The following is a 19,931-nucleotide window of genomic DNA, read 5'->3' on the forward strand; positions in this document are numbered from 1 at the left end:
TGCAGGTCAACAAGCCACAGTTAGAACCGGACGTGAAGCAAGGGAAGGGTTCAAAATTGGGAAAGGAGTACGTCAAGGCTGTATATTGTCACCCTGCTTATTTAACTTATATGCAGAGTACATCATGTTATATGCTGTGCTGGATGTATCACACACTGGAATCAAGACTGCTAGGAGAAATATCAACAACCTCAGATATGCAGATGATATTACTTTCATGGCAGACAGTGAAGAGAAACTAAAGAGCTTCTTGATGAAGGTGAAAGAGAAGAGTGAAAAAGCAGGCTTAAAGCTCAACATTCAAAAAACTAAGATCATGGCATCCAGTCCCATTACTTCATGGCAAATAGATGGGGAAACAATGGAAACAGTGACAGACTTTATTTTCTTGGGCTCCAAAATCACTGGACAGTGACTGCAGCCATGAAATTAAAAGACGCTTGCTCCCTGGAAGAAAAGTTGTGACAAACCTAGACACAGAGACATTACTTTGCAAACAAAAATCCATATAGTTAAAGCTGTGGTTTTTCCAGAAGAAAACAGTGTTTTAGTTTTTATTCCACTGCCCAACTGAGCTATTTAGCCTTCAACAGAGACCATGAATTCATGACCCAGCACCAGAATAACACTAGGTCATGTGAAGAGGAAAGGAAATATTTTATGTAAAAGTGAGCTAGCTCTCAGACCTCTTACCAAGTGTTAGTTGCACTGATGATTCTGTCAATCTTAGTTTCTTCCTCTGAAGTATCTACCATTTCCAGGCATTGCATCTTAGTGTATCAGTATCCAGCTGATGTGGTTTCTAGTCCCACTAGTATCTCTGAAACAGGCAACGAGGAACTAGAAACCAGGATCCATGAGGAACAGCTGAAGGAATGTATATAGTGTCTGTGTGGAATAAAGACCTGTCTAGAACATCAAATGTGTCTTTGCATGTTTGAAGAACAGTCACATGGAGGAAGATTAAAACAGACTTGAACCAATAAAAGGAAATTATGAGAAGCCAGATTTCATTTACACAGAAATTTATGTGAATGAGTTGTTAAAATGAACAAATGTACTTATTCAGGTAGTAAGTGATAAGCATGTGATATGCAGAATCTAGATGTCTATCTCTGAGCATGATTGTTGAGGCTGTTCTTGTATTGGTCGGAGAAGTTACATTATGTATATTTTCTAACTCTTCAGAATCTATGATTTTACATTTTAGTGTGATTGCATGTAACTATGTATTTCTAAAGCAATTTCTTATATTGTAGGGCTGATTTGGCTTCCAAAATAAATTTTAAACTTATTATTAAACTGTACAGCAAAAACAGGGCCTGATTCTGCCATTAGAAAAAAAATAGAAAAAGAAACTAAAATTCTTAGGCCCTTTTGAAAAATTACATTGTGAAAAGGTTAATGAACTTTCTAGTAAGACAGCACCAAGGCTACAGCACATTGTAAAATCTCTCTGATTTTACCTCCAACTTTCTGAGAAAGCAAATTTCTGGGTGATATTCAAACTCCTGCTATTTGATCATATATTGTTTTGTTCTCTATTAGAGACAAGCATTCTTTTACATGTGGATATTCCTTCATTTATATTGAGCATGTTTAAACTTGCAGAATCAATCTAACACCTTCAGATGAGCTGATGACCAAATAGAACAATTCCCTAGGCTTTACAATAAAACAAATGGATTGGTCATAAATATGTCTCAGATACCTTCATTTTAGCTGCATGTTCTTGTTATTACCAGAAAAAATTAGGACATCAGATTTAAATCATGGCGCTTTTTTTTTTTCATTTCTTTGATTTGAGTATATTTAGAAAAAAATTCAATAACATGGAACTTTATTTTGGCAAAACATGTTAGTAAAACCTCTTAGCTTGTTAATATATACAAAACTGGTTTCTTAGGAAACCAACTAAAACATGGTAAGCCTGAAAATCAAGTCAATTAGATACTATAAACTGAGGATGCCATGCTTGGAAATAATAGATACTTCAGAGGAAAAAACTAAGAGTGAGGGTTAACATGTTTTGGCACCTGATAAGAGATGTAAAGTGCTAGCTCTCATATATCTAGAATGTTTCCACTTCTTTTCACATAACTCATTTTATGTATAAGCATATAACATGTATTTGTAAGAAATAAATTTAAAACATGTCTGCTTATTCGTTAATATCTTTTAAGACACTACTTGACAAGGAGAAAGGGATAAGTAAGTGTGAGTGAGCTTTACGGATGAACGAATTTTAAAAAGTTTACATGAACTTCATTGATTAGGAAATCTAAAACTATGTTAAAATGTTTTTGCTCTGGTTTTGTGGAGAGAATATTAATTGTATGGAGCTAAAGGAGTCTACATGAATGTCTATTCTTTTCCATAATATCTTCTTTTCCCACCTTACCTCCTTCTGCCAACCTTTGAAAATTAAGCTGAAAAGAAACTGTTTTGAGAAAACAATTAATGTGGCACAGATGGCATGATGTTGAATACTGTGGTATAATATGGATACTATTATGTATCTGTATATAATACGGATATTATATCCATATTCAATTTTCAACTATCCTAATTTTTGTACAATTTTATTACTTTAAATCAAGATAATTCAATCAGTATCAAATTAAGTGTGCTTTATTCCTATGAAAAATAATCAGAAATGAAGACTAATAAAAATACTGCAAGTAATGTATTACTGAGATTACTGAGAGGGAAACTGATGACCTTAAATAATAATTTTTTAAAAATTAAAAGGATAAAAATTAAGGTACTAGAAAGGCACCTTACTATGGTATAAAAAGGACAGAATAAATAAAAAAGAATAGCAGTAAGGATTTAACAAAGCAGAAATTAATGAAACTAAAAGATACAATAGAGTCAATTTCACAAATTCATTATTTAAAAAGAATAATAAAATTTACAAATATCTGGCAAGATCAGGAAAAAAGCAGGGCATAAGTAAACAATATTGATAATATACAGAGAAGAGAGCTATAGACACAGGAGAGATTAAACAATATAAACAGCTTTCTGTCAACAAATATTAAAACAGAAAAAATTAATCCCTGGAAGAGATATATCATATAAATTGACTTAAAAATAAACTGAGAACAAAGATATTTTGAAAACGGAAACATGGGGCAATCTTACTCATAAATATAGATGTTAAATAAAAGAACTTCAGACAAAAGCAGAATTTCCCGCTTTATGCCACTTTGCTTGTATGAAAAGTATGAACTAGCATCTCTTTTTACTAACTGAAATAAATCTGAAATGGATTTTGGCTTCCATGTTTGTTTTGCATGGAGCCAACCCAAAGCTGCGTGTACCCCCAGCAGGCAGAGTGGCACCACCAAGCAACTTCTGTTTTGTTTTTGTGGAAAGAATAGTAATTGTATGAAGCCCAAGGTGTCTACATGAATGTCCATTCTTTTCCATAATATCCTCTTTTCCCACCTGACTTCCTTCTACCAACCTCTGAACATTTAGCTGAAAAGAAACTGTTTTGAGAAAACAATTAACATGGCACAGATGGCATGGCATGTTGGGTACTATGATATAATATGGATATCAGCATCAGGAATATTAAAATATTTCTTTTAATATCAGAGATGCTGCTATCACTTTTCTATTCAAAATCAAACAGAAGTCCTTGTTCAGAAAGTATGGCAAGAAAAAAAACAGAAGGAAAAAGCATACATATTAGTTTGAAACATATAAAACTGTCTTTATTTACAGGTAAGGCAGATATGATGGTCTTCATTCAAAGCCCCTCAAACACTATAAATAATGAAACTGAAGGTAATTTAGTAAGGCTGCTGAATATGGGATCAAAATCCCACAAGGCCATTTTTATACAATGCAGTTAAGGAATAACTTAAAAAACCCAGAATCATTATTTAATATTCAGAAAAGTAGGCTATTTTGTTTGAAGGGAGACATGAATCCTCTGTAACACACAATAAGAGGTAGATTCTAGATAAAGACCTAAGTGAGAAGTAATTTTTAATATTAACTTTATAGTTTTACCTAAGCAAAAACTTTTGTAACCTGGGAATGGGGAAGAACTTCTTAAATAAAACTTTAAAATACAATGAGAACACAAAATTAAGGTGGATTTAATTATGTCAAAGTTGAATTTCTTTCAGTGAAGGACATCATGGATAAACTTAATATACAGATTATAAAATGGGATAAAACATTTATAATATTTAAAGCAGACAGAGAATTAGTATCCTGAATACACAAGAAATTCTGTAAAACTGATAAAAGGCAGAAACTGCCTTAGGAAAATGAGGAGAGCGGTTACAGAAAAGGAATCTGAAAGACTGATAAGTATTTGAAGGATCTTAAACTACTAAAGATCAGATAAAAGCAAATTAAATTAATAATGAGAGTTCCTAACTTCCATTCTTTGTCATTTTCCATAGTTCCAATTCCCCCAAGCCTCATGCATTGTTACAGGTATCTACACTGGCATTTGGGGGAACTGTTGGCATTATTTAGTCAAATATATGACCCAGACATTCTGCACCTGAGTCTATATGCCAAATAAATCCTCACAAGGCCCACATTACGATATTCATTAGTATTACATGTAGTGGCAGGGAGCTGGAGGCATTCTGTGCTCCAATCAGTGAACAGCTGGATAAAATGTGGTACATGCATACCTTCAGAGAACAGGATTTAGAAGTACACATAGGCACCAAGATTTATCTACAAGTCTAGTGCTAGACGAAAAAGATAAGAAACAGTGCAATAATATAACGACACCATTCCCATAAATTAAAATACATGCAGAGAAAACAAAAAATATGATTTAAAAATAAAATGAAAAGATACAGATTAAATAAATTCAACATAATAGAAAGTAGGACATGAGGATAAAAGGAAACAAATGAGTGTGTGGACTGGTGATGACAGTAGCAGTTAATTAAGAAGTAGAACTGGAGTAACTAGCCTCACCCAAGGTTCAGAGGAGGAGAAAAGAGGGTAACAGCAGCAAATATATGTGAATAAATCTAACTAAAATGTTTATAAAACATCAGTGAAGGAAATTATCAAATTTTATTATAAGACATGAAAGAGAAGATCTAGATAAAAGAAAAACCATTTAGTGGATAGGGAAAGTTATTAAGGTGTCAATTCTCCCCACATGGACTCATGCATTGAATAGGAACTTCTTCCCTTAATTCAAAACGGTTTTCTTTTTTCTTTTTAATTGAAAAATAATTGCTTTACAATGTTGTGTTGGTTTCTGCCATATATCAGCATGAATCAACCATATATATACATATGTCCTTTCCCTCTAGAACCTCCCTCCCACCTCCCACTCCATCCCACCCCTCTAGGTTGTCACAGAGCACCAGGCTGAGCTCCCTGTGCTATACAGAAACTTCCCATTAGCTATCTGTTTTATACAAGGTAATGTATATATTTAAATGCACTCTCTAAATTCGTCCCACCTTTGTAAAGTTTTCGTGGAACTTTACAAGATGTTTCTAAGATTCAAAGAGATAAACAAACAAACAAACAAAAAATGGTCAAGAGACTCATGCAGCAAAACAAGTCTGAAGAAAGATATCAAGACTTCTTATAAGGCTTCAGTAACTGAGATACTATAGTATGGGAGTAGAACTTGACATACAGACCAAAGGAACCAAATAAAGACTTCAGAAAAAGACTCACAGAAATGGAAATTTAAACCATGACAGATTAGCACTGTGGATCAGTGGGGAAATAATGAATTATTAAATCGTGGTTGGAAAAAATAGGAAAAAAATCCCAAAGTAATTGGATCCCTACCCTATAACATAACACCCATTCCCCTCACCACCACAAAATCCAGAAAGTATCAACAACACAAATTACTTCCAAAGACCTTCAAAATATTTGAAAAATACGAAGGAAAATATCTTTATGACACTGAGGATAGAGAATTTCTCAAATCAGATGATACATACCAGAAAGATGCTAAACAACGAAAAACTACAATTCATTAAAGACATGATAAAGTGAAAAGAAAAACAAGTGAGAGAAGACAGCTGCCATTCATATAATTAACAAGAAAAGGAAACAGCAGAATATTTTAAAACTCTCAAAAATCAACAAGAAAAATACAATTGATAGGAAAATGGACAAAATCTGAAAAGGAATTTCACAAATGAAGAAATTCAATAACTGATACATATACAAAGCTATTTTCAATCCCTGTTAGTAATAAGATAGATTGAAATTAAATCCCCAAGGAGATATCATTTTATACCCACTGAAAACACTAAATGTGGTAAACAAAGTTGGTGACAGATCAGCAGTCATTTAGGAAAATGGTTTGGTTTAGGCAATCAAATTAAAAATATGTTTTTCTTATGACCCAGCTGTTTTTTACTGGCACTTATTCTAGAGGAACTCTCATGCTCCAAGAGACATGAAAATATTTATAACAATGGTGTTATAATAACAGAAACTGTATAACTCATTTGCTCATCAACAGAGAATAAATGGTACCATATTCACATAGTCCAAATCTATGCCTCAATCACTGATGCCAAAATTGACTGGTTCTATGAAGATTACATCTTCCAGAAATAACACACACTACACACAAAGATGTCCTTTTCTTCACAGGGGATTGGAATGCAAAAGTAGGAAGTCAAGAAATATGCTGAATAACAGGTAAGTTTGGTCTTGGAGTATGAAATGAAGCAGGGGAAAGGCTAACAGAGTTTTATCAAGAGAATATACTAGTCATAGCAATACACTTTTCCAACAACACAAGAGATGACTCTACACATGGCCATCACCAGATGGTCAACACCAAAATTAGATTGATTATGTTCTTTGTAGCCAAAGATGGAGAAACTCTAAAGTCAGCAAAAGCAAGACCTGGCACTGACTGTGGCTCAGATCATGAGCATCTTTACTGTCAAATTGAGACTTAAATTGAAGAAAGTAGGGAAAATCACTAGGCCAGTCAGGTAGGACTTAAATCAAGTCCCTTATGATTATACACTGGAAGTGAAGAATAATTCAGTGGATTAAATCTGGTAGACAGAGTGCCTGAAGAACTATGAATGGAGGTTCATAATATTGTACATCAGACAGTGACTTCAACCATCCCAAAGAAAAAGACATGCAAGAAGACAAAGTGGTAGTCTGAGGAGCAAAGATGGGCACAATAAAGGACAGAAATGGTATGGACCTAACAGAAGCAGAAGATATTAAGAAGAGGTGTCAAGAATACACAGAAGAACTGTACAAAAAATATCTTCTCGACCCAGATAATCACAATGGTGTGATCACTCACCTAGAGCCAAACATCCTGGAATGTGAAGTCAAGTGGGCTGTAGGAAGCATCACTATGAACAAAGCTGGTGGAGGTGATGGAATACCAGTTGAGCTATTTCAAATCCTGAAAGATGATGCTGTGAAAGTGCTGCACTCAATATGCCAGCAAATTTGGAAAACTCAGCAGTGGCCACAGGACTGGAAAAGGTCAGTTTTCATTCCAATCCCAAAGAAAGGCAATGCCAAAGAATGCTCAAACTACTGCACAATTGCACCATCTCACATGCTAGTAAAGTAATGCTTAAAATTCTCCAAGTTAGGTTGAGTAATAAAGTTACTTTGAACCTCCTCCATAAAAAATTATAGAAACTTGAGTTCTGTGGAAGTTCTATGAGGAGAAATAACATGAAATCACAAAGAAACAAATATTTAATTTATAGCTTTAGCACCCCAGAATATAAAAAGACAAAAGGAAATTAAGGGGTTATCAGAATGATGATTCATTTTTTTAAAAAATCTGCATATATGGTAGAAGGTAGGATTCAAAGGAATCTTTTAACGCACATAATCTGTACATTAAATTTTCTCTTCTTTCACATGAAATCCTGTGAATAACACTGACTTCATTATATTTAATTTTATATCATATTTTGGTCTAAATGTAATACATTTTAGTGAATGAAAGCTGCTCAGTAATATCTGTCTTTTTGTGACCTTATGGACTATACAGTCCATGGAATTCTCCAGGTCAGAATGCTGGAGTGGGTAGGCTTTCCCTTCTCCAGGGGATCTTCCTAACCCAGGGATCAAACCCAGGGCTCCTGCATTGCAGGTGGATTCTTTACCAGCTGAGCCACAAGGGAAGCCCAAGAATACTGGAGTAGGTAGCCTGTCCCTTCTCCAGGGCATCTTCCTGACCCAGGAATTGAACTGGGGTCTCCTGCATTGCAGGCAGATTATTTACCAACTGAGCTATATATTACAAATTCTTTAAGAGATGATATACCAGACCACCTCACCTGTCTCCTGAGAAACCTGTATGCAGGTCAAGAAGCAACAGTTAGAATCAGACATGGAAAATTAGGGAAGGAGCATGTCAAGGCTGTGTATTGTCACCCTGCTTATTTAACTTTATGAAGACTACATCATGTGAAATACCAGGCTGGATGAATCATAAGCTGGAATCAAGACTGCCAGGAGAAGTATCAATAGCCTCACATATGTATATGATACCACTTTAATGGCAGAAAGTGAAGAGTAACTAGAGAGTCTCTTGATGCGGTTGAAAGGAGAGTGAAAAAGCTGGGTTAAAACTTATTATTCAAAAACAGAAGATCATAGCATCTGGTCCCATCACTTCATGGCAAATAGATGGGGAAAACAATGGAAATAGTGACAGACTTTATTTTCCTGGGCTCCAAAATCACTGTAGCCAGTGACTGCAGCCATGAAATGAAAAGCTGCTAGCTCCTTGGAAGTAAAGCTCTGACAAATCTAGAGCTAGTGTATTAAAAAAGCAGAGACATCACTTTGCCAATAAGGGTCCATACAGTCAAAGCTATGTTTTTTTCAGTAGTCATGTATGGATATGAGAGTTGGACCATAAAGAAGGCTGAGCACTGAAGAACTGATGCTTTGGAACTATGGTGCTAGAAAAGACTCTTGAGAGTCCCTTGGACAGCCAGGAGATCAAACCAGTCAATCCTAAAGGAAATCAACCCTGAATATTCACTGGAAGGATTGATGCTGAAGCTCCAGTACTTCGGCCACCTGATTCAAAGAGCCAACTCAATGGAAAAGACTCTGATGTTGGGAAAGATTGAGGGCAAGAGGAGAAAGGAGAAACAGAGGATGAGATGGTTGGATGGCATCACTGACTCAATGGACGTGAGATTGAGCAAACGCTGGGAGACAGTGAAGAACAGGGAAGCCTGCAGTGCTGCAGTCCATGAGGTCGCAAAAAGTTGGACACAACTTAGTGACTGAACAACAATGGATGGTGGGTTTCTTCAGTTGTTTATGACTTTACAAAATAGCGTTATAATGAGTGTACTATTTTATAGTTCTTATAAATAGGAGTACTATTTATTAATATTCTATAGTAAATAGTACAGAAAATAGTATGTTTTATAGTGCTGATAAAATGTCTTTAAACTAAGTTTCTTTATTCAAACTATTATATACAGTTATATCTGTCTATAAACTACTTTCTTCAAACTATGAGGATTTTGTAATTCAATTTATCTTCTGCCTCAACCATATAGGCTCTGTTTTTACCTCCTTTTGCTTGACATCATTGCTGTATTGATATTATCAGTCTTCTTATATGGAAGGCCCTCTTGTTCCCTGAAGATGAGAGCTCCCCACATCTGAGCTGCTCCAACCAGACCCCTCATCTGTACTAAAACTATACAGTTGTCCATGCTCTGATAGACCATGGTTTTATCAAAGACAAAACTATATTTTATGTTTACATTGTATGATCATTACACATAACAAATTCTCAAAGGTGAAAAAGGTACTAGAGATTGCCTTGCCCTAATTTGATAATTCCTTTTATCTATAGTACAGTTACAATTTAGAATGCACTTTCACATCAGCTCATTTGATCCTTACAACTACATTAATTAGGTTATATAACTATTACCATCTTACAGGTCAGAAACAGAAACAAAAGTAGGTGTTTCTATGACATCCCTGAGGTCATGCATTTAGTTAGATGTGAACCCAGAAACTGATATTCCTTGTCCGTTATTCATGGATGAGACACTCTACATTAAAGTACTGACACTTTCTCCTTGTCCTAAACTTGCAAGACAGCTGTAAAATATTAAAATAAATATTATGAAAGTGAAACACTTTCAAACTCATTCTATGAGGCTACCATCCCCCTGATACCAAAACCAGACAAAGATACCACAAAAAAAGAAAATTACAGGCCAATATCACTGAAGAACATAGATGCAAAAATCCTCAGCAAAATGCCAGCAAACTGATTCCAACAATACATTAAGATGCAAAGCAATCCTGAGAAAGAAAAATAGAATGAAAGAATCAGACTCTCTGAATTTAGCATACACTACAAAGCTACAGTAGTCAAAACAGTAAGGTACTTGCACAAAAATAGAAATATAGATCAATAAAAGGGCATAGAAAGTCCAGAAATAAACCCGTCCACCAAAGGGGGCAAGAATATACAATGGAGAAAAGACATTCTCTTGATTAAGTGGTGCTGGGAAAACTGGATAGCTACATGTAAAAGAATGAAATTAGAACATCTGCTAATATCATATACAAAAATAAACTCAACATGTATTAAAGACCTAAGCATAAGACCAAATACTATAAAAGTCCTAGAGAAAACATAAGCAGAACACTCTTCAACTTAAATCACAGCAGTAGTTGTTTTTTGGACCTATCTCCTAGAGCAATGGAAATAAAAGCAAAAATTTAAAAATGGGACTGAATTAAGCACAAAAGTTTTGCACAGCAAAAAGACCATAAACAAAACAAAAAGGCAACCTACAGAATGGGAGAAAATATTTACAAATGACAAATCTGACAAGGGATTAACTTCCAAAATATACAAACAGCTCAGTATTAGAAAAAAAAATAGCACAAAATATGCAGAAGACCTAAATAGGTATTTCTACAAAAAACATAAAGATGGCAAATAGGCACATAAAAAAATGTTCAACATGGCTAACTGCTAGAGACATGCCAATCAAAACTATAGTGAAGCATCATCTCACATCAAAACGTCTACAAATAATAAATGCGGGAGAGGGTGCAGGAAAAAATAGAACCCTCCTACAATGTTGTTGGGAATGTAAATTGGTATAGCCACTATACAGAACGACATGTATGTTCCTTAAAAAAGTAAACAGAGTTTCCATATGATCCTGTAATCCCATTCTTGGGCATATATCCAGACCAAATTCTAATTTAAAAAGATATACACACACACCCCTATGTTCATAGCAGAACTATTTACAATAGCCAAGACATGGAAACAACCTAATGTCCATTGACAGATTAATGAATAAAGATGTGCTGTATGTATGCATATATGTATATTTTATGTGCATGTGTGTGTGTGTATATATGTGTGTGTGTGTGTATGTGTGTAATATTACTCAACCATAAAAAACAATGACATAATGCCATCTGTGGCAACATGGATGGACCTAGAGATTATCATAATAAGTGAAGTAAGCCAAAGACAAATATCATATGTCAAATATATCATATTCCACTGATTCGTGGAATCTCAAAAAGGTAACAAATGAACTTATTTATGAAACAGAAACAGACCCACAATATAGAAACCAAGCTTATGGTTCCCCAAAGGGGAAAGGTGGGGGAAGGGATAAATTAAGAGTTTGGGATTAACGTATACACAGTGCTATATATAAAATAGATAACCAACAAGGACCTACTGTATAGCACAGGGAACTAGATTCAATATCTTATAATAAGCTATGAGGGACAAGAATCTGAAAAATAATACATACATATATGTGTGTGTGTGTGTGTGTGTGTATTAAATTGCTGTTGCTGTACACCTGAAACTAACATGATGTTCTAAATCAGCTATACTTCAATTAAAAAGTAATAAAAATAAAAATGAGATTATAATCTATAATACAAACTTAAATTATGATGAGTTATTAAAAATACTTATAAAGAATACTAGTGCTTCTGTTAAATCTGTTACTTTTGAAATGAAGTTCATTATCTACATATTAAACATTATTGATGGCAAGGCAAGGTAAATTTGATCATGAGTTTCTGTCAGATTTTGCTCTTAAGGTATGTATAGTCTCCAAGTTTTTCATACATACACCTGTAGCTTTCAGTAAGAAGACACTAGCAAATCCTTGCTTAAAATTGACCAGTGCAGAAATATTTTTCTACTAACATATCTAAGGCAGAAAGAAAATGGGTTTAAAAAACAATGCTAGACAATGTTACCAGACTTTTTTTCTTTCCTTCTCTCTTTCATTTTTTACATTAGTTTCCTTACCTCCAAAAAGGTGGAATGCTTTTCTGCAGTTTGGTAGGGGCCACTTTGCAGAGCTGGATTTCTGAAAGCTTTGTTTTCTTTTCAAATATTCTTTAGTAAAGAATGTTTTTGTGGCATTGTTCAGTTCTAGAACAAAGCAAATGAAAATAGCATTTTAAAACATTAATTTGAGTAAAATGGCAAGAACCCAAAAAATTATTGGTTGCAGTATTCTGATAATAAATTCAGATCTCTTTTAAGACAGTGAAGACAAAAGTGGAGTCAACTTTGTTTTTAACCCAAGCAAACAAAATTTCTCTGAATTTGATGCAACTTTGATATGCCTACACATAGAACATACACCTACTGAGCAGGTCCTATGTCAGATAAAACACCAGAAATGAAAGAAACAGTGATGACTGAGATATAGTCCTTGCCCTCAAGAAGACTGCAGTCTAAAAGATGGTAATAAACAGGTACACTATAAAAGAGGTAAAATATGTTATGGGTGCAGCAACAGAGTAACTAGAGTGCAATCATGGCTCAGGAGTGATCATGAAAAGGAAAAATCACTAGAAGCTTTTACTTTATAGTTTTATTTCTTTCCATATGTGATGGACTGACTGTGTAGAGTCTAATGCTGCTGATATGAAGAAGTCAAAAAAATGTAGAAATAAATTCTCAACCCTTCAGAAACTTGTTCATGAGTTAAAGAGAAAAGGAAAATATTCATTTGAAGTACACAAATACCAATCAAAAAACAAATATGATGATACTCACTTTAAAAAAAGAGTCTCTAGAACATGAGCCAAGGAAAGCAAGGCATAATCTGAATTGAACTATTTGATGGACAAGTTCTTCCCAGGGAGGCCAGTGTAGAGCTAGTTACTACTGGCTGAGAAGTACACAAGTCTTTCCGCCAATGGTGCCCTCTTACTTTCATCCCACAATTATTCCTGTACTATCTTCTCAGCTTCCATCCTTTCAAAGGCTTTGAGCTTCTTCTCTAACCAGTTACATCAAATTTTCTCTATTTTTTCTAACTACTCTCTTGGATTTATTCTTATCTAAGCAATGGACGCAGTCCATGGGGTCGCTAGGAGTCAGACATGACTGAGTGACTTCACTTTCACTTTTCGCTTTCGTGCACTGGAGAAGGAAATGGCAACCCACTCCAGTGTTCTTGCCTGGAGAATCCCAGGGACGGGGGAGCCTGGTGGGCTGCCGTCTATGGGGTCGCAGAGTCGGATACGACTGAAGTGACTTAGCAGCAGCAGCAAGCAATGGACAGGGAAAACATTTTGGAAGTTTACATTTAACAACAAAAGAAATAAGGCCAACTAAGGAAGGTTAGGTAATAAACCTGCAACTCTCTTTAACTCCCTTCCCCAGTCTACACCCAAGGGCCAGTAATTCAAGCACACACGATAGAGAAAAAGTATTTTCATAGTCTATGTACTCATTGTGTATGTTGGAGGTTGTTATGGCCAGTGAATGTTTAACTTTCACGCGTTTAATAGTTAAATCATTTCAGATTGGATATTCTCAGTGTTTTCTGCAGCAGTGCACATGTATTTTATCAAAGTCCACTTTGCCCACTGCCTGTGAACAGCCCCTTAGTAAAAGGTGGTCATGGCACTACTACTTGGTTAAAATGGTTCATCAGTGTCATTCATAGTGATGAAGAGAATGGAAGAAGTTATCCAATGACTACAACACATTTACTTACATAACAATTGTCTTCTTGTAGGGCTTAAGCAGTGATAACTATAAATCACGGTATTTTCTGAGAAATTAAAAATCCTATGAAATAAGCAGGATTGTGTTAAGAATTAACTGTTGGACTCACAACTTCCTAAATGCGTTTAAAAGTAAGACCAGTGTGGTGGGTAAATTATTTCTTGTGGGAGATAATATAAACCAAGGAGAAGAGTTTGCAACCCCCAAATTCTTATTCCTTTCCTTTCTTTTCCTCCTCTCCCTCCACCTCCTCCTTCCTCTGGAGAGCTTGTACCCTTGCTCTAAAATGCTGATGCAAAAACCAGAGGATATCACTGCACTGGCCTCTCTTAAAATGAAAACTTACTTGGAAGTGTAATTGCATTCAGTAAACCAGATCAAAAAGACATTCTTGTAAGAGTCATCCAGAAGTGCAGTTTTGAGAGCTGGTCACAAATCAGATTTGTCTTAGAGGGTAGATGACAGAGATAAAAGTAATAATGATAACTGTGATTTTTTCTTCTAGCTTCAAGAACTTAATACATGATGCACTTCTAACATATAACAAACCCAAATGGAAACCAAAGAAGGAAAGGTTTCAAAAATTATTTATAATACCTAACAAAATTATGATCAGAGGAATTACTTTATTAAATGTACAAAATGGGATGGGAGATGTACCTACAATGTTCTGTTGAACATAAATACATGTGTCCATAACATAGTCTTAGGAAATGTTGGAAGATTCTACACTTGATCTGAAAGACCTTTGGAGAAGAGTGGATCCAAAAGCCCTTGTCCCTCCATCTGCTGGGCCAAATAAGAACCGGGTTCTAACGCTTCCTAATGGTGGCACCTTTCATAAGCTGTTGAACTTCTCTTTGTACTTGCTTTCTGCCTCATCTCTGGCAAACGCTTATCCTGCAATAGCTATGTGCCTGGCACTTTGCTGGTCTAGCTAGAAATACAGAAATTAATTAAATCTAATTCCTGTCTGCTGGGCACTGTACTAGATCAGTGATTCCAAAATACCCGTCTGGAGCCTGGCTATGCATCAGAGTTGCTGAGGGGATTTGTTAAAAAGACAGTTTCTAGGACCTTGCCCAGATATTACTGAAGCAGAATTGCTGTGGATGTGACCTAGCAGTCTGTACTTTCTATAGGCACCTTGGATAATTTTAATGCACAGTCAACCACTAGATGAAATGACCTTAAATCCTTTTCTATTCTAAAAGCACCTGAATTTATTTAAATAAGTTAAACCTTATCTCTTACAGTTTATCTGCTATAAACTGTACAAACCTTACCCAAGGATGCTGTTCTTTCTACAGAACTACATTGCTTCATTCTAGTGGTATTTGAACTTGGTACTGCAGGATTTTGCAACAGATAACTATTCAATACTAACTTTCTCTGAATTATTTAGAAGAAGCACTAAGAAAAATCTGAAGGCAGACCAAGATGCAGGGCTCAGAGTAAAAGGTGATAAAAACTACCTTTCTCTCCTCCTTTGTCAACTCTACCTATTAGGGAGCAGAGGCTTCTTATACTATATATTATAATGTATTGAATGAATCAATATTTCATATCATTCAATATGATGGAAAAGGACAAATCCCTGAATATCCTAGAAAGTCTAAAGTCTATTCAGATGGTACATTTAAATGTGGTGGCAGTACCAGTGGAAAACAGCAGCATCTTTGTGTGACACTACCATAGAAATAATAACTAAGTGTTAAAAGTTATAGTCTTCTTGACTTGGCTGAGTGCAAGAGTCAATTACCAAATACATAAGAACATAATTCACTTATTATAGGGTGTATTACCGTGAGTTTCACTGTATTGTACCATAAATAATAAAATAAGGACAACCACAAACAAAGCACAATTTTGAACTACAAGCAGTACTGACAGGGTGGTATAACTTTGATGTCTGCTTTATGCTTAAACTGGGGAAGGAAATGGCAATGCACTCCAGTATTCTTGCCTGGAGAATTCCATGGACAGAGGAACCTGGTGGGCTACAGCCCATGGGGTCACAAAAAGTTGCACACGACTGAACAACTTTCACTTCATTTCACTTATGCTTAAATATGGGCAATTTTATATTTCAAAGCTGGTTATAATTAAGTTATATTATAATTTATAATTATTAAGCAAATATTTGTTAGTAATATTTTAAGCATTCTGCTAAGTATAAGAGTTAAAACTGTGAAACATTCTTTTCTGCTCCACAAAAGACACTGTCAAGTGAATGAACAGTTGACTCACACAGGCTGGGAGAAAATATTTGCAAAAGGCATATCCGATAAAGGACTGTTATCCAAAAATACCCAAAAAAGTCTTAAAACTAAATAGCAAGAAAATAACTCAATTTAAAAAAAATGGGCCAAAGACCTTAACAGTCATCTCACCAAAGAAGATATGCAGACAGCAAATAAACATGTGAAAAGATGCTATACATCATATGTCATTAGGGAAATGCAAATTAAAATATTAATGAGATACCACTGCCCACCTATTAGAATGGCCAAAATCCATAGCACAGATAACACAATTTCTGGCAAGGATGTGGACAACAGGCACTCTCAGTCACTGCTGGCAGGTATACAAAATGGTACAGCTACTCTGGAAGATGGTTTGGTGGCTTCTCAAAAAACTAAAAATACTCTTACTACATACAATTTAGCAGTCATGCTCCTTGGTATTTAACCAAAGACGCTGAAAACTTAGGTCCACATAAAGACTTGCAAATAGATATTTTTAACAGCTTTATTCATAATTTCCAAGTTGGAAGCAACAACCATGTCCTTCAGCAGGTGAATAGATAAACTGGTACCTTTAGACAATGGAATATTATTTAGTGCTAAAGTGGTCCCATGGGCTGTAGCCCACCAGACTCCTCTGTCTGTGGAATTTTCTAGGTAACAATACTGGAGTTGGTAGCCATTTCCTTCTCCGGGGGATCTTCCCAACCAGGGAACAAACCTGGGTCTCTTGCATTGCAGTCAGCTTCTTTACCATCTGAGCCACCAGGGAAGTCCCCCAAAAGAAATAAGCTATCAAGCCCCAGGAGGACATGGGGGAATATTAAATGCATATTAGTAAGTTAAAGAAGCCAATCTGAAAAGGCTACATACTGTATGATTCCAACTACATGACGTTCTGGAAAAGGCAAAACTATGGAGACAGTGAAAAGATCTGGGGTTGGGGGTGAAGGATGAATAGGGATGAATGAATGAGGAGCAGAGGATTCTTGGGGCAGTGAAAATATTCTCTTTGATACTCTAATGATGGATATGTGTCACTATACATTTGTCCAAATTCATGGAATGTACAACATCAAGAGTGAACCCTAATGTAAACTATGGACTTTAGATGATAATCATGTATCAATACAGGCTGACAGAATTTAACACATGTTCCACTGTAGAACATGGGTAGAGAGTAGAGAGTATGGGTAACGGGGGATGTGTGTGAGGGGGCAGGAGGTGTATAAGAAATCCCTCTGTCTTCTACTTAATTTTGCTGTGAATATGAAACTGCTCTTAAAAATAAAGTCTATTAAAAAATATTTAGAAAACATTTTCTTCAAACAGTGCACAAAACTAACAGTGCTGAGAACAATGCTGCATCATCATATCAGAAGTTTTTAATGTGAAAATCTCATTTTAAATAAAAACTTTAAATAATTTTTCAATAAAATTTTCGATTTACAAAAGCAAATTGTGAAATAGACATAGTACATGCAGGGATGTGACAGTTGTCTTTGAAGAAAGCTGAGTGCCGAAGAATTGATGCTTTTGAAGTGTGGCATTGGAGAAGACTCTTGAGAGTCCCTTGGACTGCAAGGAGATCCAACCAGTCCATCCTAAAGGAGATCAGTCCTGGGTGTTCACTGGAAGGACTAATGTTGAAGCTGAAAATCCAATACTTTGGCCACCTCATGTGAAGAGTTGACTCATTGGAAAAGACCCTGATTCTGGGAGGGATTGGGGGCAGGAGGAGAAGGGGACGACAGAGGACGAGATGGCTGGATGGCATCACTGACTCAATGGACATGACTTTGGGTGAACTCTGGGAGTTGGTGATGGACAGGGAGGCCTGGTGTGCTGCGATTCATGGGGTCGCAAAGAGTTGGACACGACTGAGCAACTGAACTGAGTAAATAGGTAACCCTAAGTTGTGAGGTAATGGCTCAGTGATAAAGAGTTTGCCTGCCAATGCAGAAGATGTGGGTTTGATCCCTGGGTCTGGAAGATCCCCTGGAGAAGGAAATGGCAACCCACTCTAGTATTCTTGCTTGGAAAGTTCCATGGTCTGAGGGGTCTGGCAGGTTAATTCAGGCCTTTGGGTCCTGTTAAGGAGGGACTATAATGAGATTATTATTATAAATGCAAAAAAGCTATGACAAACCTAAATAGCATATTAAAAAGCAAAGAAATCATTTTGCTGATAAATATCCATATAGTTGAAGCTACGGTTTTCCAGTAGTCAAGTACGGATATGAGAGGTGGACCATAAAGAAGGCTGAGTGCAGAACTAATAGTTTTGAACTATGGTGTTGGAGAAAATTCTTGAGAGTCCCTTGGACTGTAAGGAAATCAAACCAGTGAATCATAAAGGAAATCAATCCTGAATATTCACTGGAAGGATTGATGCTGAAGCTGAAGCTCCAAAACTTTGGCCACCTGATGCGAAGAGCCAGCTCACTGGAAAAGACCCTGGAAAAGATGCTGAGAAAGATTGAGGGCAAGAGGAGAAGGGGACAACAGAGGACGAAATGGTTGGATGGCATCACTGACAACGGACGTGAGCTTGAGCACACTCAGGGAGACAGTGAAGGACAGGGAAGCCTGGTGTGCTGCATTCCATGGGGTCGCAAAGAGTCAGACATGACTTAGTGACTGAACAACAATGACAAATTATAAATACAGGGCACAGTTATTTAGAGGCACCCAGTGGTATTATGTTTTAAAAGGATAGGTATTAAAAGGATAGGATATATGTGTCCAGCTATCTCATTTAGATGACTAAAGTCCTTGTTTCCCTACTTAAAATTACATCTCATTATTATGAAAGCTTGATATTTGACTTCACTTTACTCTGTATCAGTGAAAATCTATAAACTATCTTAAAATTGTCTTCAGAGTTTCAATGGCAATGCTTGATTTACACTTCTGCAAGAGGGGCAAAAAGTCTCACTTGCAAGGGACCCCAGCTCTCCTAGTGAAACGCATTTTGTACCCATGTGAGCACCCAGAAATGTTTGTCTATAAGGGGAACAATGCCAGTGAGAGAAAACTTGAGTTTGCTACTACAGCTTGCATTTAACAGGATCTGACTACTTGGACTCAAGAAATACCAATAAGTCTCAGATTCAACTTTTCAGACCTGGCAGGTTCTCACCCTAGGGAGGTTGCATGGTCTCCTAGTAACTGAATGTCCTATGTGATTCGCAGTCAGAGGAACTCTTGAGTGTTGAGAAAGAGAAGCCAACCAGGAATATGTCATTCGGTACTGATGAATACTTATCTATGTAGCCTCTGAATATAAAATTTAACCTGATTTAATATCCTTTCCTATTGAACTGTTTAGAGTTAAAATCTAGCTTAAGAAGCCCCATTCTCCAACTAAATATGTAGCCTTTTCTAAAACGAGCTTGAACGTCTGGAAGTTCATGGTTCGCGTATTGCTGAAGCCTGGCTTGGAGAATTTGGGGCATTACTAACATGTGAGATGAGTGCAATTGTGCAGTAGGTTCTTTGGGATTGCCTTTCTTTGAGATTGGAATGAAAACTGACCTTTTCCAGTCCTGTGGCCACTGATGAGTTTTTCAAATTTGCTGGCATATTGAGTGCAACACTTTCACAGCATCATCTTTTAGGATTTGAAATAGTTCAACTGGGATCGTATCCCCTCC

The 19,931-nt window shown here is 36.1% G+C and overlaps 1 protein-coding gene across 5 annotated transcripts in view; it reads right to left on the reverse strand.

Annotated features, from left to right (window-relative positions):
- Window positions 1-19,931, reverse strand: part of RNF180 (ring finger protein 180) — a 283,023-nt gene that overhangs the window by 45,967 nt on the left and 217,125 nt on the right. For all 5 annotated transcript variants that reach the window (XM_024981360.2, XM_024981359.1, XM_059878771.1 and 2 more), the window contains one exon: window positions 12,311-12,436. In XM_024981360.2, the coding sequence (XP_024837128.1) occupies window positions 12,311-12,436 (126 nt within the window). The remainder of the gene's footprint in view (window positions 1-12,310; window positions 12,437-19,931) is intronic.

Source organism: Bos taurus, chromosome 20 (assembly GCF_002263795.3).
Source record: "Bos taurus isolate L1 Dominette 01449 registration number 42190680 breed Hereford chromosome 20, ARS-UCD2.0, whole genome shotgun sequence".
NCBI lineage: Eukaryota > Metazoa > Chordata > Mammalia > Artiodactyla > Bovidae > Bos > Bos taurus.